At 50.3% G+C, this 25,583-nt stretch overlaps 1 protein-coding gene across 4 annotated transcripts in view; it reads right to left on the reverse strand.

Moving 5' to 3' along the window:
- Nucleotides 1–296: 296 nt before the first annotated feature.
- Pnpla1 (patatin like domain 1, omega-hydroxyceramide transacylase) overlaps nucleotides 297–25,583 on the reverse strand; it is a 38,546-nt gene continuing 13,259 nt past the window's right edge. For 2 of the 4 annotated variants that reach the window (XM_087898367.1, XM_087898370.1), the window contains 8 exons: nucleotides 15,692–15,924; nucleotides 13,951–14,016; nucleotides 12,538–12,747; nucleotides 11,826–11,886; nucleotides 8,783–9,442; nucleotides 4,038–4,160; nucleotides 1,779–1,884; nucleotides 297–783 (listed from right to left, as the gene is read on the reverse strand). In XM_087898367.1, the coding sequence (XP_087754493.1) occupies nucleotides 567–783; nucleotides 1,779–1,884; nucleotides 4,038–4,160; nucleotides 8,783–9,442; nucleotides 11,826–11,886; nucleotides 12,538–12,747; nucleotides 13,951–14,016; nucleotides 15,692–15,924 (1,676 nt within the window). In that variant the 3' untranslated portion in view covers nucleotides 297–566. Of the gene's footprint in view, nucleotides 784–1,778; nucleotides 1,885–4,037; nucleotides 4,161–5,566; nucleotides 5,643–8,782; nucleotides 9,443–11,825; nucleotides 11,887–12,537; nucleotides 12,748–13,950; nucleotides 14,017–15,691; nucleotides 15,925–25,583 lie in introns of all 4 variants that reach the window. The other 2 variants (XM_087898369.1, XM_087898368.1) reach the window with 2 other exon arrangements.

Genomic DNA, 25,583 nt, shown 5'->3' on the forward strand with positions numbered 1-25,583 from the left:
AGACGAATCTCTGAGTTCGAGGTCAGCCTGGTCTACAGAGCGAGTTCCAGGACAGTGTTCAAAGCTACAGAGAAACCCTGTCTCGAAAACACAAAAACAAACCAACAGAATAATATTAAAATAAAGCTTGCTTCAATTTTAACTCAAAAATTGTGGTAGTGATCTTATTCTTGCCCGGCGGGATTAACAAGAGCCACACACCACAGGAGTCGTGCACCTCAGGAATGCAGTTCCCCAAAGTTCCCTTTCTCAACCCACCATTACCCCTCAAGAACTTGAACAAGCCATTTTGGGGCTGCTGTACCACGCCAGCTCGAGAGCAGATGTTTAATTTTACATGTCTCCAGAGCATCCCCACGGAGGCTGGAGATGTCTTCCTTGTGGCTCACTGTCACAGCGGTGTGAAGGACACTCTGCCCTCATTGGTGTGGCGGAAGGGACATTTCATCCTTGACATCCTCCCCCTTACTCCAAGACTGGGAAAGCCCGCGACTGCTGGTCTGCATGGCTGAGCCTTACAGTTCCACGGGGATGGAGTTGAAAATCTCTGGAGCCCAGAATGCTGCTCAGGTCCCTCCTTTGGGGGAGACTTTGGTGGGCAGGAGACTCCTCAGACAGGGAAGCAGACACGGGGAGGGGGAGCAGGCCTTCTGCAGCGCTGGACGGCAGAGAGCAACCCCCTGGTCCCAACCAGCTCTCCTTGAGCAGGAAGCTGGACTCAGACTCCAGGTCACTGGGGTCTCTCCTGCATCAGTCAGCCTAGGTGCTCTGTCCACCCACTCCCTAAGAAAGGAGAAAGTCATTTTGAGAGCCCGTGCCTAGGACATCCTGACCGCAGTTCCCCTCATGCCTCTTTCCAGCGTTCCCTCTGCTGTGCTTGCTCAAAACCAGAGATCTAGGATTGTCCCAAAAGCCAGTTAAGGGGTTCACTTTATTTCCCAGACCCCTTAGCTATTCTGCAAAGGGGATTCCTCATGAGAAAGTGATTTAAAAAGGCATTTGAAATATTATTCAGCTTATAAACGATTAATTGGTAGTTGTTTTCCAGGAGGTGGGGGTGGTTCCCAGACTGCTCAGTTCAGTTATGTGGTTAGCCTACTGGGCCGGGTACGGACGCAGGTGGATGGTTACCCTTTGGCGGTCATCTGTGCACTTCTCTTCAGCGCTCTTCATTTTATTTTATTTTGAGAGAGAATTTTTTTTTTTTTTGGTTTGGTTTTGTTTTTCAAGACAGAGTTTGTCTGTATAGCCCAAGCTGTCCTGGAACTAGCTCTTGTAGACCAGGTTGGTCTGAAACTCACATAGAGATCCATCTGCCTCTGACTCCCAAGTGCTGGGCTAAAGGCTTGCACCACCACCTCTACCAGCATCCCAGCTTGCTAGCTCGCTCTCTCTCTTTCTCTCTCTCTCTCTCTCTCTCCCTCTCTCTCTCTCTGTGTGTGTGTGTGTGTGTGTGTGTGTGCGCGCGCGCGCGTCTTTCTCTTTCTTCTTTGATTTTTGAGGCAGGGTCTCACTAGTATTGACTGACCTTGAACTCATTATGCAGACTAGGCTGGCTTTGAACTCACAGAGATATCCCCCCCTTCCACTTTCCAGGTGCTAGGATTAAAGGTGTGTGCCACACGCTCCCAGCTGTTTCTTAACACACAATACACTAGAGCTGACTGCGGCTGTGTCAGGAAGAAATGAGGCTAAAGGACATTGCTCAGGTGGACACACAGCCATCTGGGACAGGAGACACGGGGACACCCTGGAGGACACCCAGAAGGATTCCATACCTCAGGGCAGCTGTATTCTTGGATCCGATTGGGATGAGGTTTGTAGGTGACCCAAACTGTCTTTGAAGTGGAGAGTACAGGAAAGTCCAGTGGACAAGGAGCAGACCTGGATTCCAGAAGCCAAGGACGCATGTGTGAGGGGGAAAAGGAAGAGCAATTAGCGTTCCAAACCCTACTCTCACCTGCGGTGAGGCCCCAGGGTAGCTGCTTAGCCTCTTTGGGAAATTACAAGATCCTGCCGAGCCCACCTCAGAGGTAAACTCGGTGTTTCGCCCTACACCTTCAAAATAGATTTTATTGTTTTTTTTATTTAAATATTATGTTTAGGTCGGGCAGTGGTAATGCATGCCTTTAATCCCAGCACTTGGGAGCAGAGGCAGGCCGATCTCCACAAGTTTGAGGCCAGCCTGGTCTACAAGAGCTAGTTCCAGGATAGATTCCAAAGCGGTCCCAACTGGACCCAAGGATTTTTCTCCAGCTCGTGGCTATCATTGCTGTGGATGTAGTATCCACAGAAGGGACTCTGAATGTCGGCCCTCACTCATCTGGTACATGACACCCTCTCTGCAGTCAGTCGTGAGTAAATGGGTCCCAGCAACTGTGAGAACTAATTGACGGTTGAATAAAATACAAGTTCATGAGCCCAAGAGGGCCTTGAAAGAAACGTCTAGGACTAGTCAGATGGCTCGGTGGGTAGAGGCGTGTGCCCCCAAGCCTGGCAGCCTGCATTCAATCCCAGGGACCATGGAAGGTTAGAGCCAACGCCAGAATGTTGTTCTTTGATCTCTGTGGCATATATCCATATATGTGCACAAACAAACAGGAAGGAAATAAATGTCAAAACAAAAAATTAATTTCTACTGAATGGACTAAAGAATGGCCACAGGCAACAACCTGTTGAGACAAGTAAGGTGTTTGCTAGCAAAAGAATGACATGAGCCAGGCATGCTGTCACGTGCTTATGATTCCAGGACTGGAGAGCTAGAAGCAGGAGGAGGTCAAGAGTTCAAAGTCAGCTTTAGCTGCACACTGAGTTTGAGGTCAGCCTGGTCTACAAGGGGAGTTCTAGGACAATCAGAATCAGGGCAACTCAGCTCAAAAAATAAAAACAAAAAACAAAAAGGACCAAAGGAAACTGAAGAGTCCAGGCATAAGAAAATAAAAATATAGAAATAATGAATTATAAAGTTATAAGTCTAGGAGAATGAGAACAGACTGTCAGCAGCTTTCTCAGCAGATCAAGGATCATTCATTCACAGTGAGCTATTTTCTCAGATGCTTGGGAAGCGTAGGTCATTTTACAACTGGCTGTTTTATTTACAAGGCCAGAGTGTCTCTCTACAAATCAAGAGCAGTGTCCTGACCATCCTTAATAAACAGTAGATGTGAACTGAGTTTAACCTTTAGGAGACAGAAATATGTGACCTCTGGGTCAGACACTGTCTCTGTTATGGGAAACTGGCACCACCAGAGGAGAGGCATGACCTCAGTTTACACCCGGAGGTACCAGGAGACAGTGGATAAATACAAAGGTTTAATTAATGAGCTCTGATGATGGAGGTTATAAAGTATGGCAGTCAGTATCTGAAGATTTACCTGGAAACAGTGTGAAAGGTTTTTCCTCCTAAATTCTCAGCCCAGGAACCAGTTAATTCCAAATTCCCCCTTGACATTAGCACTCACTCCCCTCCCTAGGGTCTCTGCTGATCAGCCCAAGGGTCAGGACAAGGTTGTAAAAATTTCTTTACCCAGACCTAATGCTTGGTGTCCTAACTATAAAAGGTGGGGTCAAACACCAGCCGTTTGCCACAGCCTAACAAACACCATCTCTGGCTGTGGTCTCAGCTAGCTGATAAGCTTCTGTGCCCCGCGGTGTTTTATTTTATTTTTTTATTTTTAAGTTTCCTTCTGGTTATCCTAGGATCTGGTTTCTGGAATAAAGTTTGCTTCTGGTTTATCAGACTTGGTGGTGTTCTCATCTTTGCGCGACCCTCCTGGACCCAACAGAAACCAGCAGCTGAGCAATAGCTGGCAAACCTCCAGGACCATCCCGCCCTGACACTTGCTGTTTTCTGTATGGCTTTCCCGTTCACTGGGTGGCTTGCGCTGTACCCTCAGCGGCTTCTGAGCTGGGTCACCCCTGTTTTTCAGGTCAGAAAATGGAGACTCCGAGAGCCCCGATGTCCTAACTGTAAGCTCTGAGCCCGCCCAGCGGAGCGGAACTGTCTGTCCATTGACCGCACGTATCCAGACACTTACTGCAGTTTGCTGGCTTGCTTCTTGGACCGAGGGTTTCTCTGGAAGCACTCTCTGGTGGCATTTGTCTTCTGTTTCTTCTTAAACATCTTGTTTGTCCTGTTTGAATCCACAGCAAGACTGTCCCTAGGCAAAGAAGCAAGGAGGTGGTTTGTTATGGCCTAAACAGTGTCTGTCACCACCAGAGCCCTGCCCCAGCTCAGGAGACCCCCAGCGGCACTGGCCAAGGTTGGCGTTCCCCAGCAGTTTCTGATTATCATTAACTGTTTATCTGGACAATACCAGGCCAAGGAGACAAACAGAGCCCACACTTACACCTACTAAATGTAGACACAAAGAGGTTAAAATCACACAAACACAATATATACTTCATATATTTTAATTTACACAAACTGTGAAAGGTTTTTTAAGATTTCCTTTTTTATGTATGTGTATGTGTGTCTACATGTTTTAAGTATGCATTCATGGAGACAAAAAGGGCTTCAGATCCCCTGGAGTTAGAGCTCCAGGCTGCTGTGAGCTGCCCAATGCGGATGCTGGGACCGGAAGTTAGGCCAGATCCCCTGCGAGGACAGTTTGCATTCTCATCCACCACCTCTCCAGACACACACCTCCAGTTGTAGAGATGAAATTATACACAATGGGGAAGCAGGTACATCTTAATAAACTACAAATGTCTAAGGAAGAACTGCTCAAGAGCATGATAACACACACCTATAGTCCCGGGACTCAGGAGGCAGAGGCAGGGGTGCCAGCTCACTGCTAGCCTGGGCTGTGGAGTGCTACCCAGATCCAATGATAGAACACAAGAATTAAATGTTTCAACCCTGCTTTTCTAAAAGTCGAAGGGGGATGTGTGCCTTTCACTGGCCAATCCAACTATTACCCAACCAGCAAGGAAGCCTGGGAAATGTAGTTCCCAGGGTCCTTAAGCACTCCAGCTCTCCAGATCTGTCCTGCCTGCAAAGATAATGGAGAGTGTGGATTACACGACCCAGACAACTGAAGCATTTGCTCTCAGTGTGGTTCCTGCTGAGGTAAATGCCCCCAACAAAGCAACCTAAGGCAGAAAGGGCTTATCTGGCCCACGATTCCCCGTTACTCCGCCCACTCAATCCTTTTCATTCACTGCGAGGGTATATCGTGCTGGGTTAAAGCCGTGCACCACCACGCCAGCTTCAAAAGAGAGATTTGAGAGTCCACCACACCATCAGGAGTTTTCTAAGGTGCTGTTAGACTTCAAACCTGGCTTCACTCAAAACGAGACCCTGGGCACACACTCCCATTGCCCTAGAACAGAGTGCACCCAGTGTGCGCAGGAGGGAGGCAGAGGGATGGCATCACCCCCATCAACAGGCACGTTCCACATAGCGCCTCACTGGGGAGAGAAGAGGGCACAAAGGGTAAACTCTTGTCCCATAGATGAGAAGAGCCGGGTGGGTCCCAGGCAGTCATAAGGGCAGAAACCTCACTTTGCTGGCCCCCTCCCCTGAGCACAGGCAAGAACATGTCCTGAGGATGGAGAAACTTACACCAGCGGCTTGTGGGGGGCTTGCTTCCTGGTGCCCGGTGCTGCCAAGCTTGTCAGCTGTGGAGAGGCAGGAGGCCCTGCAGCCGGAGTGAACACACAAGGAGGGAGGGAGGCGACACGTAGGGGGCACTGGGTCACTTTGCAGATAACAAATAAATGCAGAGATGCCAGACATGTGGCACAGCACACTTTTAACCCCAGCACTCAGGAATCAGAGGCAGGTGGATGTGTGTGAACTTGAGGCCAGTCTGGTCTACAGAGTGAGTTCCAGGACAGCCAGAGACAAAATAGTGAGATGCTGTTGTCAAGAAAACCAATTTTTAGAGTTTTTTTTTTTTTTTTTTTTTTTTTTTTTTGCTTTCTAATTTTTCACAAACAGGGTTTCTCTGTGTAACAGTCCTGGCTATCTGGGAATTCACTTTGTAGACCAGATTGGTCTTGAGCTAACAGAGATCTGCCTGCCTCCGCCTCCCAAGTCCTGGGATTAAAGGTGTGCACCACCACACTTAGCAAACATAATTTTCTTAACTTTTAAAAAAATTTTATGTGTATGTGTGTTTTGCCTACATGTATGACTGTTGTGGAATATTTAAGTATGTGAAGGCATTTTGCATTTATTTATGCTGCATTTGTTTAATGATGTAAGGATATGTGTTTTGTTATGTAAAGCTGTGTCACTTTGCCTGCCCAAGGCACCTGATTGATCTGATAAAAAGTTTAATGGCCAAAAGTGAGGCAGGAGAGGGATAAGTGGGGCTTCCAGGTAGAGAGAATAGATGAGATAGAAAGAAAGAAGAGAGGAGGGCAAAAGAGAGGGAGCTGCCAGACAGACAGACAGAAGCCGTGAAAGTAGACGTACAGAAGAAAAGTAAAGGGCTGGAGAGATGGCTCAGCGGTTAAGAGCACTGACTCTTCTTCCAGAGGTCCTGAGTTCAATTCCAGCTACCACATGGTGGCTCGCAACCATCTGTAATGAGATCTGGTGCCCTCTTCAGGGGTGCAGGTACACATGCAGGCAGAGTATTGTATTCATAATAAATAAATATCTTTTAAAAAGAAGAAGAAGAAGAAAGTAAAAAGCCCCAAGGCAGAAGGTAGATAAAGAGAAACAGGCTAATTTAAATTAAAAGAGCTAGCCGGTATTGAGCCTAAGCTAGGCTGAGCATTCATAACTCAGAAGTCTCCATGGGATGAGATTTGGGAGCTGGTCGGTAGCCCTAAAAGAAAAGCCCTGGTATATATGTCTGTGTGCAGTGAACAAGAGGCCAGACGCCTTGTGGGTGCTGGAAGAGGAGCCAGTGCTCCTAAGCACTGAACCACCCCTCCAGTCTCTGGAAAGGTTTTTAAATCTTAAAAACAACAGCCAAGAGGACTGTTGGGACCATTTGGAGTCCTGGCCCCCAGCTGCTCTTCCCTGCTAGAGATCTTTACTTTCCTTCTGATCTGAGTTACTGAAAGCTGTGTCAAAGTTGTTTACCAGCTCTGCTTCACGAGCACGTGCTGCCTCGGCCTTGAGGATCAGAGGATAAGGTTTTCACCTGTTGGCCCACCTGACTTGGGTACATAAGCCTCCGTGGTGCTACTGAATAAGGGGCTTCTTACCAGGGACTAGAGGTCCGTGTCTCTGTCTCTCTGTCTGTGTGAGTTTGTGTGTTTCAACCTCCAGCCCCTTGTCCAAAGCTTGGAAACTGTGTGGTAGCGCATAGAGAGCAGACAGGCGTCGTGCGCCGCAGAGACTCATCAAGGTGGTTCAAGACATAAAAGCACCAAGCCTGACAAAGGCAGTTCTGTCCTTGGGACCTCTGTGGTAGAAGAAGGGCGTCAACCCCCCCAAGCTGTCGTCCGACTTCCACACATGTACTGTGGGAGGCATCCCACTAGACCCAACAAATAGAAACACAAAATGCATGCATGCATCTACACATGTGTGAACATTTCAAAGGATTAATAAAAGTATTTTAAAATAATAAGGAAATGAGCTGGGTGGTAGTGGTGCACACCTTTAATCCCAGCACTCGGGAGGCAGAGGCAGGGGGATCTCTGTGAGTTTGAGGCCAGCCTGGTCTACAAGAGCTAGTTCCAGGACTGGCTCCAAAGCTACAGAGAAACCCTGTCTTGAAAAGCCAATAATAATAATAATAATAATAATAATAATAATAATAATAATAATAATAATAATGAAACAAGTAAACAGTAGAATCAACAAAGAGTGCCCTCCTCAAGGGTAAGATCCAAGCTGTCACATCAGGGGATCTGATCGAGACCCAGAGCAGCAGCTGTGGAGGGCAGACGATGCTGGCTTCTGCGGTGACATCAGAGGCATCCCTGAAAGCGCTACACTAGAATTTCATAATAAATTCCCAGGGCTGAAGCCTGAACATCTACCAGTGCAAGTAAGCAGGCCTTCATCTTGAAATGGAGAATATTATTAGGACCACTGGTGTGTGTGTGTGCATGTGTGCACTGAGTGAGTGTTAGTGTGGAGTTGGAGGTATGTGCATTGGTGTTTTGCCTGTATGTATGTCTGTGTGAGAGCATCAGGTCCCGTGCAACTAGAGTTACAGATGGCCGTGAGCTGATATGTGGGTGCTGGGAACTGAAACCAGGTCCCCTGGAAGAACAGTTAGTGTTTTTAAGCACCGAGTCATCTCTCCAGCCTCCCAATTACAATCTGCCTAGGTTCACCAGCCAGTGGGCTCCATGGATCTGCCTATATTCATGGCCCCAGTGTTAGAACATACAGGCGTCTGCTGCTATACCCAGACTTTATGTGGGTTCTGGGGATCAAACTTGGGTCCTCATGGGTTTATGTTTGTTAGTTAAAGAGTTGTATAAATTCTGTAAGTTCTAAATATAGATGGCTTATTATAGTGAGGCCTTTAATATCAGTATTAACCTTATTAATGTTTATTTAATTAATATTATTTAATCAAAGTTAATTAATTTGGTTTTTGAGAAAGGATTTCTCTGTATAGTTTTGGTTGTCCTGGAACTTGATCTGTAGCCCAGGCTGGCCTCGAACTCAGATACTTGCCTGCTTCTGCCTCTAGAGTGCTGGGATTAAAGGCATGCACCACCATTGCCTGGTTTATTTTATTTCTTTTATTTTATTTTAGCCAGTCAATGGTGGTGCTTGCCTTTAATTCAACCAACTGGTGTTTCTCAGTTCCACACTGTTAAGTGTTTGTCTAGAGGGACAGAGCAGGGAGACTCATACCTATGGGCCGCTCTGAGCCCAGCTCCTCCATGGGTGGCAGGGCAGGTGGTGTTGAAGGACCCGAGGGTGGAAGTCCAGAGGCTGCCCTGGCTGCCCCAGCTGCCTGGGGATGTCTGAGCAGCAGTCCAGAACATTGAAGAGATTCAGGTGATGTAACAGAAACTGAGGATCCAGCCTCTGAGCTGTGCACATCTGCCGCTGAGTCTGAGGTATGCAATACAGGTGACAGGCTTTTTGTGCCTCGGTTGTTGTCAGCGGCCGAGTTCGGTTGACAGCCATCCTTCACTCCTTCCTTCAGGCTTGGAGTTTGAAGATTCACTGGGTCAGTGTCCCTGGGGTTGGTGGGCAGCCCGGGACTCATTTCCGGGCATGACTGGGGTGGGGCCAACGGCGATGCTGGTGATTGCTCAGATGAAGAACCCCCTGGTGACTCCACAACCCCGCTGGTCCTGGATTCAGGTGTCTGCACTGGTGGGGAAGCTGGAGAATGGCCATCCTTCCTGTCCTCTTGGGGAGCCCCCTGAGCATGGGGTAGTGAGGAGTCTTCAAGCTGGTCCTGCTGAGCTGGGGGCTCGTGGCCAAGGGCAACCTCTATCTGGCAGTATACTTCCACCCTCGGGAAAATCACTCTCTTGCTGGGGGAGTCGAGGTAGGCAGCGTCTAGGAGAAACACAGCACAGCAGATTTTATATGCTCATAGTCTATTACAGGGGTGTGAGCGAAATCTGTATAAATATGATACATGGCCAGCCATGGTGACACACAGTTAGTCCCAGCACTAGGGACAGAGAACAAATTAAGGAGGATTTGGACGTAAGGAGGTGGGGGAAGGTGGAGTTCATAGGACTCCAGGAAACTTCTCGTTTTTTTTCTTTTTTGAAATAAGGTTTCATGTAGTCCAGGTTGGTCTGGCCTCAAACTTACTATATAGCCAAGGATGACCCTGAACTTCTGATTCCCCCACACACATCCCACCGTTCCCATCTCCCCAGTTCTGGGATTACCTCATGTGCCACACTGCCAGGTTTATGAATACTGGAAATTAAATTTAGGTTTTTATGTATGCTGGGCCAGCACTCAGCCCCAACCTCTCCAGAAAACCTTGGGGATGAGGGATGGTGCATGTGTCGGAGGGGGGGGGGGGTTGGAGGGCTGCTGGCCACAGCTGGGTGCAGACTGGCCTCCTCCAGCTCCTGCGTCTTGTTTTCCACATCACAGGGGCAGCCAGCCAGGGCCAGCAGCTTTCCAGCTGCGGGAGTAACTGTGTGGGTGAGAACTTTTGCGGGGGGGGGGGGGGGGGAGAGAAACGGGATGGGGGTCAGGGTGACACTATTCTGTGTGCAGTGACTGCCTCCCCCGCAACAACCAGGGAGTAAGCTGAGTGCTTCCAAGTGGCCGGTGGGGACTCATAGTGTGGCTCTGGGTACCAGAAGGAATTTCCCAGTATCTCCTGATCACATCCGGTGTTAGAAGAAAAATCCAAGAGATCTAGCCTGAGGACTTGGAAGAGACTCACGCGTGGGCGCTGGCGCCACCTGGCGGGAGATGCGCACATCACAGGGAGCCTGGGAAGAACTCGGGCGGGGGGTGACAAGCAGGTGCAGGGGGTGTGCCCTGGGCTGGGGAAATGAAGTCGCCTTCAAAATCTAAGTATCAAATGATAAGATCTTCCTGACCTCAAATCCCTGACAAACGCCATCACCCAGGAGAGAGTGAAGGGTTCCCCAAATTCTGGGATCCTGGCTAGCCCCTCACCCTCCAGGCTCTAGGAGTCACAGGTGTGTGACTCAGATGTAAACCACCATTGATGTACCTTCCACACTCACAGTAAACCTCTAGGGGCGGTCCCTGCCATTGCTCCCCTACAGATGGGGAAACTGAGGCCCCAGAAGACTCACTACTGACCGCTCCATAGCACAAAGGTGTCAAGAGCTGGGGTACAAGCCCTTCTTTACAAAACTGGCAACAAGACCTGGAGAGCAGAAGTGATTTTTCCTTGGACTCACAGCTCCAGCTCCGGGGTGGGGCTGGGAAACTTGCCTCCAAAACACAGGGCTCTCTCTCTCTCTCTCTCTCTCTCTCCCTTCCCTCCCTCTCTCCCTTCCTTTCTCCCTCCCTCCCTCTCTTCCTCTCTTCCTCTCTTCCTCCCTCCCTGCTATCATTTGTTTTCTCATGTTCCTGGAAGCCTGGACGGGAGTAAGGACGCAGGAGAACGTAAGGAAAGAAGATAAGGGAGCTGGAGAAGGCAGGGAACAAATCTGAAGAAAGAATATGTTTCTAGTATACGTTCTAGCATATATATTATAGAAAATATCATTCAACCCTTAGTTTCACCCCAAAATATTTCTTTTCCTGAAGTATTTTTTTAGAAGTCACAGAGATGTTTGGCCTTGTCAGAATAAGGCATGCTGGGAACTCAGAGCCAAGTGAGACTGGGATAGAAAATTATACAACGACCCCGAAGGTCACAGGGAGGAAGGCTGGGCCAGCCGTAGGTGACAGGTCTTGCCTCTCTCTCTCCCCAAAGACACTTGCCACACCGTCGTGGAGTTTGAACGTTTAGTCTCTGTTCATCTGATAGAGGAGACAGGGGTTGGGTCCAGACCAGCTAAGGTTAATGGTTCTTCCCTTTGATCCGTTAATCAAGAGGTCGCTCAACTGTAACTAGTCACATCTACTTGAGACAGGGTCCTGAGCTGCCCAGGCTAACCTGGAAGAAGTTCTATAGTCAAGGATGACCTTGAACTTCTGACCCTCCAGCCTTCTCCACCACTCCTGAACCAGGGCTTTGGGCACGCCGAGCAAGCACTCAACCGAGCTGCATCTCCAACGCTTGCCTTGTTTTTAATTCCATAAACGTGTTTAGAAACACTCTGAACGCTGTCCCATATGTCACTCCACAGCCACCGTGGCAGGGCACCATGCTGGGTCTCCTCATGCCCAGCTTTCTCGGCTATGGCTACGGGACACTCCTCTACCCAGAATTCCATTCCCACGACTGCCACCTTCCTTGTCCTCCCTTCCTCAGACTCCAGCTACTCACTCAGCCTCCGCAGGTATGAAACGGCGTCATCATAGCCCCGATAGTAGTAATTCTGCAGGATCTAGGTGGTGACACAGGAGAATGAACGAGGGTCACTGTCCCCACCCACAGCCACGTTCTACATGCTGACAGCAACCCCCTCCTACCCGAGACCATGTCAACAACCACATATCTGGGTCATGGGAAGGCTAGAGCTTGGGGTCTGGGTTCAAGTCCCAGTGCTGCCCTTCACTGGCTATGTAGTGACCCCACCTGTCAGATCAGGACAGTGATGATATCTTTGCAGAGGGTGTTGGGAGGGGTTTGTGAGAGGTTCCCTCCACATTGCTGTCTCTGAGGAGGGCTGAATTGCAAACATTTTGGTAGTAGCTGACCACAGATTCTGTCCCAGAATTTTGTTTATTTGTTTTGAGATAGGATAGCAAGTAGCTCAAGTTAACCCCAAATTCCTGACCCACCTGCCTCTACCTCCCCAGGACTGGGATTACAGATGTGTATCACTGTACTCAGTTTCTGCAGCGCTGGGGATCGAACCCAGGGCTTCAAGCATGCTAGGTGAGCCCTCTACCAACTGAGCCATATCTTCAACCCTGTTTGTCTTTTAGCAATCCTTTAATCACAGCAAAGGTCCAGGGAAACCCTTTGAGAGGAGAGACACAAGACCGAGGGTTGCCTCTGTTCTGGACCCCACCCTGACCCTCCTGTCTCTCACCACCAGGTCTGGCGGGAAGAGCGCGTGTGTCATGCGGGTGATGTTCTCCAGGGAGAACTGGAAGGAGAAGTTGAACATTCGGAAGTCGTGGAAGATGGCCGGGCAATCTCTTGGACAGATGTCCTGCTGGCTACTGAAGGTGGAGATGGTAATGGAGTCTGTCCAGAAGGCGCAGGGCTGCATGCTCGTGAAGCCGCCATCGATGTACCGCTGCAGGGACAAACAGACACTCAATCAGAGAGGACATGGAGGCTGAGGTCCCGAAGAGAAATAGTGGGTGGTGTGGAACAAGGTCCCTTGCTGTGTCCACAGCGGCCTCAGGACTCCTAATTTAATGCTCTCCTCTGGACCTTCTCTCTCTGCCATCTTGGTAATACTGGCCTCTGGCTGGTGTGTCTTCTTGATGGCTAGGAAGACCAAGCCCCGCCCACAGCCTCACAGTGCACCCACTTCTGGCCCCATGGGTGGGGGTGGGGCTCCTACTGGTTTCCTTACCTAGGAACTGAACTGAACGGGAGATGACAGTACAGAGGCTCTGTACCCCACAGGAGCCGGAAGAAAGCTTGCTGACAGAGCACAATGTCTGGACCAGGGCTTACATCCCCGCTACTCAGACTGTAGCAGGGGACTGGTCACTGGTCATCCTGAGGCCAGCCAGAGGTGCGGAGTCTTGGCCTGCCTATATCTGTTGAAGCACAGTCCCCGTTATCTTAGGACACCTCTGAGTTAATCATGGGCACAGGGAAGCCTGCGACCACTGGCCCAGACGGCCCCTGAATGGTGTGGGAGAATTGTCTGTATTCTGTCAATCATGTATTTTAATAAAACGCTGATTGTCCAGGCAGGAAGTATAGGCGGGTCAACCAGACAGGAAGTGGAGGCTGGGCAATGAGAATAGGAGAAGGCTAGAGAGGAGAAAGCTCCCTCCACAGTTCTGCCCAGACCGCCAGAGAGGAAAGATGTAAGTTGCCCCGCTGGAAAAGGTACTGAGCCATGTGGCTAACATAGATAAGGATAATGGGGTAACATAAGTTATAAGAGCTAATAAGTAGCCTGGCCTAATGGGCCAATCAGTTTATAACCTTATGGAGTCTTGTGTGTGATTATCCTTGGGAGTTGCCAGCTATGGGGTACCGGACGGGACAGATACCCCAACAAGCTGGCCCCTCGTGTTACACCCAAAGACTTCCTCACTCAGGGTCCTGGGTGCCTGTGTTCTGGTGCCTGTATTTGTCCCACTGTCTTCTGGGAGAATATGGAAAGTCTTGGAACCCTGACTTGCTGGGTCCTCTACAGGGTGGGTGGGTCTAGAGAGGAGGCTCCCCTTAAGAACCCGGGCGTCCATCTACATTAGGAACTCTGAGTAGAAAATCTTCCTGCCCTTAAGATGCCCCAGGACCCCGGCTCACTTACCTCGCCCCGATATGTCGGGGGAATGAAGCCACAGTACACAGGAACGAAGCAGCTGCAATACAGGGCCTGGGGAGAGACAGGGCTGAGATGCCACAGGCCCTGGAGTGGGTGGCAGAGATGCACAGGTGCCACTGACCCTGACTCCTGACCCCTAACCAGTCCGCAATTCCTTAAAGTAAGGGTACTGGCCTGGGAAACAGTTTACATTCAATTTCCATGCTGTCCTTAGTAGGGTCCTTGGTAGTCTACTGGGTTCATTGGACCGGATACCCTAAAGAGGGGTGGCTTTGACATACAGGGGCTCTGCTGGCCATCAGCCTTCCACAAACCTGCAGCTGTCCTGGACCAGGCCCTGTCCTCAAAGGACACTGAGGAGCCATCCTTGGGAGTGTCCTCACATAGCAGAGGGGTGAAATAGGTAAGCATGGCTGCCGTGGCCCCAGAGGTGGAGACAGCAGGGTGAAGGGACAGGAGTAAGGTCAAGCAGGGGATGCCAAGCCAGAACTGAGAGGGAATAGCTTGTGGCAGACATGGCCTGATTTGGGTGTGGTGAGCTGTGATGTCACCGTAGGGGTTGGAGTTGGGAGAGGCTGGGAGGGAGGCTACAGTCATGAGCGTGAGGGGTGCACTAGTCACCTCAGGAGAACTAGTCACACCAGGGGCCCGCTGCTTGTTCACCCCAACCCCAGAACTGGGCCAGGCTTGGGAATGGAGGCTGGCAACTAGACACAGGCTTGGGAGAGGGGGCTGGGAACTGAACCCAGGTCCTCTGGAAGAGCAGCCAGTGCTCTTAAACTCTGAACCATCTCTCCAGACCCATTAATCCTTTTAAAAAATATTTATGTCATGTGGTGGTGGCGCATGCCTTTAATCTCAGGATTGAGGAGGCAAAGGCAGGAGGATCTGTGAGTTCCAGGCCAGTCTGGTCTGCAGAGTGAGTTCCAGGACAGCCAGGACTACACAGAGAAACCCTGTCTCGAAAAAAACCAAAATAAAATAAAATAATTTACTTTTTATTTACGTGTATGTATGTGTGTGCCTTTTGTGTGAGTCCCCAAGAGGCCAGGAAAGGGCACTGTACCCCTCAGATCCCCTGGAGCTGGTGTTACACATGCGGCAAACGCTCAGTGTGGATTCGATGACTAAACTGGGTGCTCTACAACAGGTGCTCTTAAAATGACCCCCACTTTTCTAGACAAGGTCTCCTGTAGCTCAGGCTGGCCTCCGCCTGGACAGTAGTGGATGACCTTGAACTTCTGATCAATTCTGCTAACATGTGGGTGGAACCCAGGGCCTCCTGTGAGCTAGGCAAACACTACCAACTGAGCTATAGTCCCAACCAGATGATTCCATTCTTGTCTAGGCTCCTGAGGACAGAACGGGACCATGGGTACTGTTCCGCATCCTCTCCAGACCTGGGATTGCACTGAGACCCAGGTCTGGAGGTCTCTGGACTCTGGGGGTGGGGTGGGTACCACCACACTTCTGAGAAGCCCCAGAGTCTCTGCAGGGTGAAGGCAGAGGAAGGGGACCTAGTGTGGAAGTCATGGGGCTGGTGGCGGACTCTCGCTGTTGGTGGGCCTCTCTGTGTCGCCTCCCGTGGCACTGCTCCTGGCAGAGATGCTGGCATGAAGGAAGCGAAGGGTCAGGCAAGCAGAGAAGAGAAGAGAGGAGGAGGCTGGGGAGAGAGCGGAGCTAGCGGCCCGGGTTCCCCCAGGAGCTGGCACAGCCAGGGCCTTGCCTCGATGAGCTCTTCCTTGGACGTGTACTCTGAAACCACCACGCTCTCCCCGTCCGTGACTCTGGTGAGGCTCACGTGCAGCTTCCCGGTGGCAAACTTGTAGGAGTCCTCGGGCAGGACATCGTACAAAAACTGTCTCATCATCTGCACCATCTTACAGGACGGGGACAGAGGGCCCAGGAAGGACTTCTTCACCTCAGCCAGGCCCTTGTTCAGCACTCGGAGGTACTCCTCTGTGGAGGGAAACAGGTGGGAGATGCACCATCAGCCAGCAGTGCAGGACTCACGGGGACCTCCGTGACATCACCACTGCATCCCGCAGCTCGCAGTGACAAGGCCTGGGATCCAGACGTCTGGCGGACTCAGGAACAGGTCTGCCATTGTGGACCGTGTGTGGCCACAGGACAGATAGCAAACAGCTTCCCAGCCTCCTGTGCCCACGCCTGGGGACGGCCACTAGGCCGTGTTTCTGAAAGTCCTCTAGGAGATTGCTCTGCAAGCACAAATAGATTGAAAAGTCTTTACTAAGCGACAGGGCGTTGCTTAGAGGCCACAGGCCCTTGGCAGGCCTCACCCTCACTGAGTAACAGAAGATGACCTTGAACTCCTGATTCTACTGTTCCCCCGCTCTCCCCCCCATAGTCCGGGATTACAGTCTGCGCCACCAGGCTTGGTTTATGCTGTGCTGAAGGGAGAACCCAGGGCTTCATGCATGCTGAACGTGGACTCTGCCAGCTTAGCTGTAGTTCCTCCATGATAGTCAGGTTTTTTAAATTTATTTTATTTTCATGTATGTATGTGCATATGTGTGTGTGTGGCCACAGAGGCAAGAAGGGGGTGTTGAATCCACTTGGAGCTGAGAACCATCTGACATGACTGCTGGGGACTGGACTCAGGACCTCTGCAAGAGCAGCAAGTGCTCTCAACCACTGAGCCATCTCTCCATCTCAAGTATTGCTATTTCCTGGTGCCAGGGATGGAACTCAGGACTTTGCACAGGTTAGCCTGCGCTTGACCACTGAACTACACCGCCGGTCCTTACGCAAACGTCTCATGTGGAAAATTTTTGCTTCTAGCTAGAGTCATGAATATGGAACAGGGACTTGTGTAGTCATGAGCTCTGCCGTGGGAGGCGGCCAAGTGGAGGTTGCATAACCACCTTTGTCAGAGCCTTATCAACAAGATCTGTGCGTGGGCAGAAGGGCCGAGTCTTGCTGGCTCGCAGAGCCCGGCATTCTGAGGGCCTTGCCGTCATCCGTGGCAGACACACTGAGAAGGTGACAGATTGGCCCAAAGTCACACACGACAATTTGGAGACAAAAGGAGGGTTTCTTTCTGTCACATTTTATAATCCACAGATTGTATCGCACTGGTCTAATTCTGGAGACCACTCTGCTAATGCTGGGGTACCATTGTACAGATAAGGAAACTGAGGCCGGGAAAGTCTTTCCTGAAGCCACACAGGCAGATAATGTTAGTTTAATGTTGTTGTTTTGTTGGTTTTTTTTCTGGCTCCAGACCATCCCTCACCAACAGCCATATTACACCTGCATTAAGTCCTAGGGACCCCATACTTGGTTGTGAACACACATCACTCATGCTCCTTCCTGGGCGGAGGAGGCCTGGCAGTTTCCCGATTTCAACCTTAGCATGTACAGGCATGAACAAACAGCACTTCCCTCTGGGGGGGTGGGTGGTGGTGACTGGCAAGCAAGTCATCCTGGCGAGCGGCTACCACGTTCAGGCCAGAAGACAAGTTAGTGGTTTCACGTGGCCCAGGCTGGCCTCACACTCACTATATAGCCAAGAATAACCTTGAACTCCTGATCCCTGTTCACTCCACTTCCCAGTGTACACCGCATCAGATGATGTGTTTAAAAGCTGTGTGTTATTTGTTAAGCATACGCCCACACCAATTGCTTGTACCATGTGTCTGCAGATTCGCTCTCAGGTCAGAGTGGCGATAGATGCCCCAGAACTGGAGTTACAGATGCCTGTATACCGCCAAGGTGGGCATTGGGAATCGAACCTAGGACAACTGAAAGAGCGGCCAGTGCTCTTAACTGCTGACTCATCTCTCCAACCCTGTTTTTGAATTCTCCACAGGCTGACGGAGGTCACTGACCTCTCCTTCAGCCCTGCTTCTGCTTGTTCTACAGGTCTGGGAGGAGCTGGTGGTGCCTGGGGACTGGAAGGAAATATGCTCCATCATCGGAAGCACACCTACTCGTGTGGGGACACGCGCCAAACAAATCAGATACAGGCAGACGTGTCTACTGCGGTCCCAGTACTCGGAGGTGGAGGCAGGAAGATTAGGAGTTTGAAGATAGCCTGGGCTATACGACCCTGCCTCAAAAAAACCAAACCAAGCAAGACAGAAATGCAGAGAAACAGGAGAAAGAAAGTCTCGGAATTCCTCTACCCAGAAATGAATGCTTGGCCTGTTTCCTTAGACGGCCTGTTTTGTGTTTACACTCACAGGGGGCTGTGCTGTGTTTTCCTGGACACACTCGTAAGTTACTGTTTAAACCTAATATATGCGTGTGCCTTGCCAATAAATGCCTACTTACGTACTGTTTACATGTTTTAGGGTGTGGAGTGTGTGTGTTGTAGATGCACCTCCCTTTGCCTGTGCAGGTGGAGGCCATGATCTCTCACTGAACCTGGAGCTCATGGTCTCCACCTGACCAGCTGCTGGCCATCCAGCTCCTGGACCCTGTTCTCTTTGCCCCGCCCCCTACCCCGGGGCTGGTTTACAGGTTCACAACACCAATTCAGCTTTCAATGTTGGTCCTCCTGCCAACACAGCAAGCTCTTTACCCATGGGACCATTCCCTGTTCTGTGTGTGTGTGTGTGTGTGTGTGTGTGTGCATACGTGTGCTACAGGATGCTTGTGGAGGTCAGAGGACAACTTCCTGGGGACTCAGTTTCCCCTTTCATGTGAGTTGCAGGAGTTGAACTCAGGTTGTCGGGCTCGGTAGCAAGAACTTTACCTACTGAACTCTATTGGTGACCAAGGGTCTCACACAGACCAGGCTGTCCTTGAACTCACTATGTAATAGATAATGACCTTGAACTCTAGATTCTGCCTCTACTTCTTAAGTGCTAGAATTATAGACCTCTGTCACCAGACCTGTCTAAACATGAATTTATAATGTCTTTTATTAAAAACAGCCTATAACAGATGGTGGTGGCACACACCTTTAATCCCAGCGCTCAGGAGGCAGAGGCAGGCAGATCTCTGGAAGTCTGAGGCCAGCCTGGTCTACAGAGCAAGTTCCAGGACAGGTGTCAAAGCTATAGAGAAACCTTGTATCCAAAAACAAACAAACAACCCCCCCCAAAAAAAACCAAAAGCAAATAAGTCTTTAAAGGCCTGTGAGGCGCCCAGTGGGTAAAGCCGCTGCCACACATGACAGCCTGAGTTCTAGCCTCGTGACCGACAAGGCAGAAGGAGAGAACTGGTTCCTACGAGCTGTCCTTGCCTTCTGCACGTGCATGAACATCCACCAACAAACACTGGATTAGCTCTGTTTCTGCTGCTGTGAGCAGACACTGTGACCAAGGCAACAGATGGAAGGAAGGGTTCACTTGGGCTTAGGGCAGATGATAGGAGTCTGTCGTAACATGGGAACACGGCAGCAAGCAGCAGACATGGCGGCCAAAGCTGAGGCCTCGCTCAGAACTGAGAGAGAGCTAACTGGGAATAACTCAGGCTTTTGAAACCTCAGTGCCTGTCCTCAGTGGGACACCATCTCCAGCAAGGCTACCTTACACCTCCTGAGCCTACCAAACAGTTCAAACAACCTGGGACCAAGTATTCAAACATCTGATCCTGTGGTGAATATTTGCATTCAAAAACCCCCCCACACACACAATTTTAGAGAATCGCCTGCCACAAGACTGGAGAGATGACTCAGTGGTTAAGAGCACTGGCTGCTCTTCCAGAGGACCAAGGTTCAATTCCCAACACCCACATAGTGACTCACAGCCATCTGTAACTCCAGTTCCAGGGCATCCAGTGCCCTCTTCTGGTCTCTGTGGGCATTGCATGCTCATGGTGCACAGACATACATGCAGATACACACCAGGAGGAACAATAATTCACACTCAGTTCTCTGCCCACACCCTGGATTCTCCTCTTTAGGACAAATTCCTAGAAGTGGGAAGGCAAGGTCAAAGGTCTGCACGTCTCAAGCATACCAGGCTTATTTTAACCATGGCTTCAGAACTAGAACAGGATTGGTTCTCAGTCTATGCTCACCCACCCGCTAGGGAGGGGTGTGCCAGGGATGAACAGCAGCGGAGAGAATGAAAATAGTGTTGACATTTCCAGGGTCCTCCCGTCTGAACACGGTTCAGTCTGGGAATCAGCTGTGTACCGCCCAGACACACACAGCCAGAGAGGGAGGGGGCGACTGTCTGGTTTCTCTCAGCCCGGCGTTTGGTTCAGAATTCTCCCTTGCCGGCAGCTCAAGGCAGGCACACACCGAAAGGTTCCTGTCTTTCTGCGTCTTCTTGCTTCTCTTCTGGTTTCCGTGTGTCTATCCTCAGGGACAGACTGTCCCTCCCTCCTCTCTCACTCTTTTTCTATCTTTTTGGTGATGGGAAGAGAAAGGGATAACTAACCCAGTTAAACAAGTCTCTTGTGGCGGAGAATCAGGCAGGTGTGATGGTTCATGCCTGTCACCCCAGAGCTCAAGAGGTAGAGGCAGGAGGATTGCTTCGAAGGTCAAAGCGAATCTGGTCTACAGAGAGTTCTCCAGCCATGCTCCCATGGTGAGACCCTGTCTCACTCAGACAGTGAGAGAAGCAAGGGAGAGAGCGAGGGAGAGAGAGAGAGAGAGAGAGAGAGAGAGAGAGAGAGAGAGAGAGAATGGATTAAGCACAGCCACTGCTGGATTCAGAGTCTTCAATTTTTTGTTTGTTTCTTTTTCGAGACAGGGTTTCTCAGTGTAGCCCTGACTGTCCTGGAACTCACACTGTAGACCAGGCTGGCCTCGAGCTCACTGAGATCCGCCTGCCTGTGCCTCCCGAGTGCTGGGATTAGAGGCCTGTGCCACCACCACCCAGCTAGCCTTCACTTCTTTATAAGTGCTTGGTTTTCCAGCACTTTCTCCCATCCAGTGGCCTCTGTGGTGATTACTGTCGTCAACTAGAAAGGATTTAGAGTCATGTAGGAGATAAACTTCTAGGCATGTGTGTCAGGAAAATTCTGGGTTGCATTCATTTAAAGGGAAAGATCCACTCTGAACGGGGGCAGTGCCCCTGCGAGGCCTGGGGTCCTGGGCTGGCTAAGAAGGAGGAAGGGAACTGAGCACCAGGGTCCACCTTCCTCCCTCTGCTTCCTGACCAGCTGTCTCAGGTTGCTGCCAGTCAGGATGGATGGCACCTCACACTGTGAGGTCAAATGAAGCCTTCCTTCCTTAAGCTGCTTTGATCAGGTTCCCCTCCACGCCCCACCCCCGCCGCTTTAAGTAGTGACAATCAATCTCCGGGCTGCCAGGCTCCTTTGGTCATGGTTTCTACACCAACCACAGCAGCATAGAGTTTGAAGGTGGGGTTTTGGGCTCGGTGCGTTCTGCTCAGCAAACTCCGGGTTAGCTGGCTGCCCCCACCCAGGCCCCACTAGCCACATCTACTTCTGTTCTGAGGAGGTGGTTCTCTGGGGGTGAGGGCTGTGAAGCCTCCCCGCTCTTCTCAAAGGCCTGTTAGGAGGCTGTCTTCACACAGGCGTTCAGGAGCCTCTCAAAGAGACTGGGAATCCTCCAGGGCCGACAACTTGCCACCCAGCCGGGTTCTAGGACAGTGGTGGGCATGCCAAGAGAAAAGGGAGTGTTGCTTGACTCCACAGCGAAGAAGCCTGGCAGGGAGGTCGCCAGGCAGACAGGTAACAGAACTGATTATGATATACAGCGCCATACATCCCAGGCTGGCCTCAAACTTACTATATTGCCAAGAATGACCTTCAACCCCGATCCTCCGCCCTGTATCTCCCGAGGGATGAGATTACTGGAGGAGGTACTATACCCAAGAATCAATTATATTGACTCGTGTGGTCGCCTCGGGCTTCATAAGTGCCGGGAGCTTCAACAGGCCATGAAGGCAACAGATGTGGAGATGGGGAGTCTGGGAATGGCAGTGTGAAGCCGCAGCACCAAGTTACGGCTGCTCGGGGAGTCTTCGACATCTTCTGTGACCACATTTGTGTACTGCAAAGCTTTGCCTCCATTCCCAGGGTCATACAGACCATCTGGGCCATCGCTGGCTAGTTAAGGACCTTTATCCAACCTCAATTTCACTATCTACCAAAGAAGGGAGAAGAGGGTACAGAGAGATGGCTCAGCAGGTAAAGGCGCTTGCCACTGAGCCTGAGATCTATCCCTGGGACCCACGTGGGGGAGAGAATTCATTTGTAGAAGCTGTCTACTGACCTCCACAAAGCACATGTGCCTTGTGTTCCGCCATGACCATGCACGCGCGCGCGCACACACACACACACACACACACACGAGAAAGTTGGTCCTGAAGGGGCACTAGCCCACTCGAGTGGCTCTGGCAGGCCTTGCCCTTCTCTCCCACACCCTCTGCCTTGCTAAAGACAGATTACATTCCAAAAGCTAGCTCGTAAGGTGTATTCCCTTATTTGGCCACTTCCTCCTCTTGAGGCTGACTACCAAGGTCCCGCTATCAAAGTATTAAAGTCCAGCAATCAAAAACTCCCTTTGTTTCACCTAATTAACATGTCCAATTAAAGTTAAAGACCTCATCCTAACACGGGTTTCCCCCTGCACCTTTATAAATCACCCTTTGCCTATAGCCATATCTGTCTCCTCTATCCAGCAGCATCCTTTGTCCAGGACAGACACCCCTGCCTCCTGCCCCCTTTCTCTTGTCCCTTCCCCTCATCCCCTGTCTCCTTTACCACCACATCCTAGCCCATCCTAACACAGACCTCCCCTGTTCTCCTCTTAAAAAAAATCACACCTGCAGCCAGGTGGTGGTGGTGCACGCCTTTAATCCCAGCACTTGGGAAGCAGAGGCACGCGGATCTCCGTGAGTTTGAGGCCAACCTGGTCTATAAGAGCTGGTTCCAGGACAGGTTCTAAAACTACAGAAAACCCTGTCTCAGAAAACAAAAAAACAAAATCAATCAATCAATCAATCAGTCACACCTGCAAGGGCACGCGCTGCTGTTTCTCTTTCTCTGCCGGAGCCAGAAAGCAGCCGCTTTAACTTTCCTCATTTAGTAAAGAATCTCTGTGTAAACAGGTGTTGTGTGTAGTTTGGGCCTAACCCAGGGTCTGGGGAGGAAGCCCCTACTCTTTCGGGATCTTCTTCAGGTTGTTTGTTTGTTTGTTTGTTTTTTGTTTTTTTGAGACAGAGTTTATTTGTGTAACAGCCCTACCTGTTTTGGAACTCACTCTGTAGACCAGGCTGGCCTTGTCTGCCTCTGCCTCCCGAGTGCGTGTATCACCACCTCCCGACCAGGTTGTATACTTTAAATGTGGGTAAAATTTATGCTTTAGATATAAAGATATGGCCCAGTTGGTAGCGTGGTTGCCGGGCACGCAAGGAGCCCTGGACCACTCCCCGCATAGCACATACTGGATGTAGTGGTGTACGCCAGTGACCCCAGATCCCTGGAAGTGGAGGCAGGAAGGTCAGGAGTTCAAGACTAGTCTCTATTGCAAAGTATGTTGGAGGTCAGCCTGGGCTACATTAAATTCTGTCTCAAACAAAAGAAAACAAGAACTAATAACCAAAAGAAAAATTTACTTTATTGAGTTATTAGCTAGTTTGAAAGTTCCCTGCCTACGTGACAAAGTAGGGGTTGGAGAGATGGCTCAGTGCTTAAGAGCATTGGCTGTTCTTCCAGAGGACCTAGATTCAATACCCAGCATTCACATGGTAGCTCAGAACCATCTGGAACTCTAGTTTAGGGGATCTGACACCCTCTTCTGGCCTCCACGAGCGCTTCACACATGTGGTGTTCAGACACACATGCAGACAAAATATACATGGATGTAGTAAAAGCATGGACCACAGTCTGCAGAGGTACAGGGCCAACATGGCTCTTTAATGGGGGAGGGCTAGAGGCTTAGTTCGGAAAAAAAATTGGAGGCTAAAAAAGTACTGAAGAAGAAAAGAGATAATTTGATGCATGCGTATGCTTTGATTAAGAAGTGGGAAATATTTACCCCCTTCCCATGAGCAAGAAGGTCTCATTGATCCTTAGTATTCGATGTAGTGTCTGGAATCCAGGCAGACACTAGGCACTGAATACATACAGAGATAATAAATAAATTAGTGAACTTCAGAAATCAAAAAGGGACACTGAGGCCCAAGAAGACAAATAGCTATAAAAGATGACTCAGAGTTAAAACTTCGGCCTGCTTGCCTTCCCCCACAGAGAGGGCAAGGGGCACTGGAGGCAGGCCCTCTAAGCAGCTGGATCCTGTTCCCGGATGTGCAAGAATTAGGCCTGCTGTGTGGGATGGATCTAGGTTGGAGGATGGGGTTGCACACACATACTCACACACCCGGTCTCAGTAGACTGGTAACCTAGCAACCGCCTCCATCCTAGCCAATCACAGTTGGCCAGCAAGCTCTCCCTCGTATTGAGATGACTGCTCAGGGGAAGATGAGGTGCGGTGGTCTCTGGGGAGACATGGGGGAGCAGATTCCCAGGGAAGCCCTGGCAAAGCTCAGCATCCCTGCACAGGGAGCCTGTGAGCCTGAGACTCCTGTCTGGCTCCAAATTGCAGGCAGAAATCCCAGGTGTGTTTTCCCATGGGCCTAGCTTGACTAACTAACGACATTCTAATAATAACTATTATTATTATCTTAATGAAAGTGGTCCACCCAAACAGACTTTCCCATCCACAGTCTGTTTATCTTCACACAGACAGCTAGACCCTAGGGACTGTGACCCTGGCTTATGCAGAGACAGTGATAAAAGCATTTTGTTTTAAGGCTACAAAGTTACTGGTGGAAAGCCCGTGGGGACCCCCTGACACTGCCAATTTTCAGCCAGAGGAGGTTCCATGCCAGGCAAATCTAAAGTGGAAATCAAGTATATAAAACAACCAAACACATGGCTGCTAAGGGTTGAAGCCGGATTAGTCTTGGACCCTGTGAGAATTTCCTGCCCCATCTTAGACAGGAAACCCCTCAAAATTCCTGGAAATTGGTAGTTCTAAGATCCTGGGTCAAAACATTAGATGCAGGGAGGATGGTTCAGGGGGTAAAACACTTGCCAGGAAGTCATGAGATCCCGAGTTTGGTCCCAGAACCCATATAAAAGCCAAGTGTACTGATGAGCAATAATAACCCCGGTGCTGGGGCGGGGGAGTAGCTAGATCCAGGCTCAGCAGCCAGCCAGTCTAGTCTAACTAGAGTCCCAGGTCCCTGTGGGAGAGACTGAAAAAAACAAAACAAAACAAAATAGGTGGGTGGCTCTTGAGAAAGACATCCGAGATTGACTTCTGACCCCTACACAAAGATACACAATGTGTGCCTGCACATGTATGTACTGAAAGGCAGCCCCTCACACACAAATACCAGCCCAGACCTCATTTGTCTATTCCAGTCCAGGGTAAGGTTGAAGCTGAGTAGATGGGTGGATGGACGGATGGATGGGCAGATGGGCGGATGGACGGATGGACAGATGGATGGATGGATGGATGGATGGATGGATGGATGGATGGATGGATGGATGGACAGATGGGTGGATGGAAGGATAGGTGGATGAACAGATGGGTGGATGGATGGGTGGGTGGGTGACAGATGGATGGGTGGGTGGTTAGGTGGGTGGGCACCCACTCTAAGCCACACACTGTAGTTAACAGCAGTATGAGATGAGACCTTATAGGAAAACTCACTCCTCCC

Source organism: Myodes glareolus, chromosome 18 (genome assembly GCF_982192425.1).
Source record: "Myodes glareolus chromosome 18, mMyoGla1.1, whole genome shotgun sequence".
Taxonomy (NCBI): domain Eukaryota; kingdom Metazoa; phylum Chordata; class Mammalia; order Rodentia; family Cricetidae; genus Myodes; species Myodes glareolus.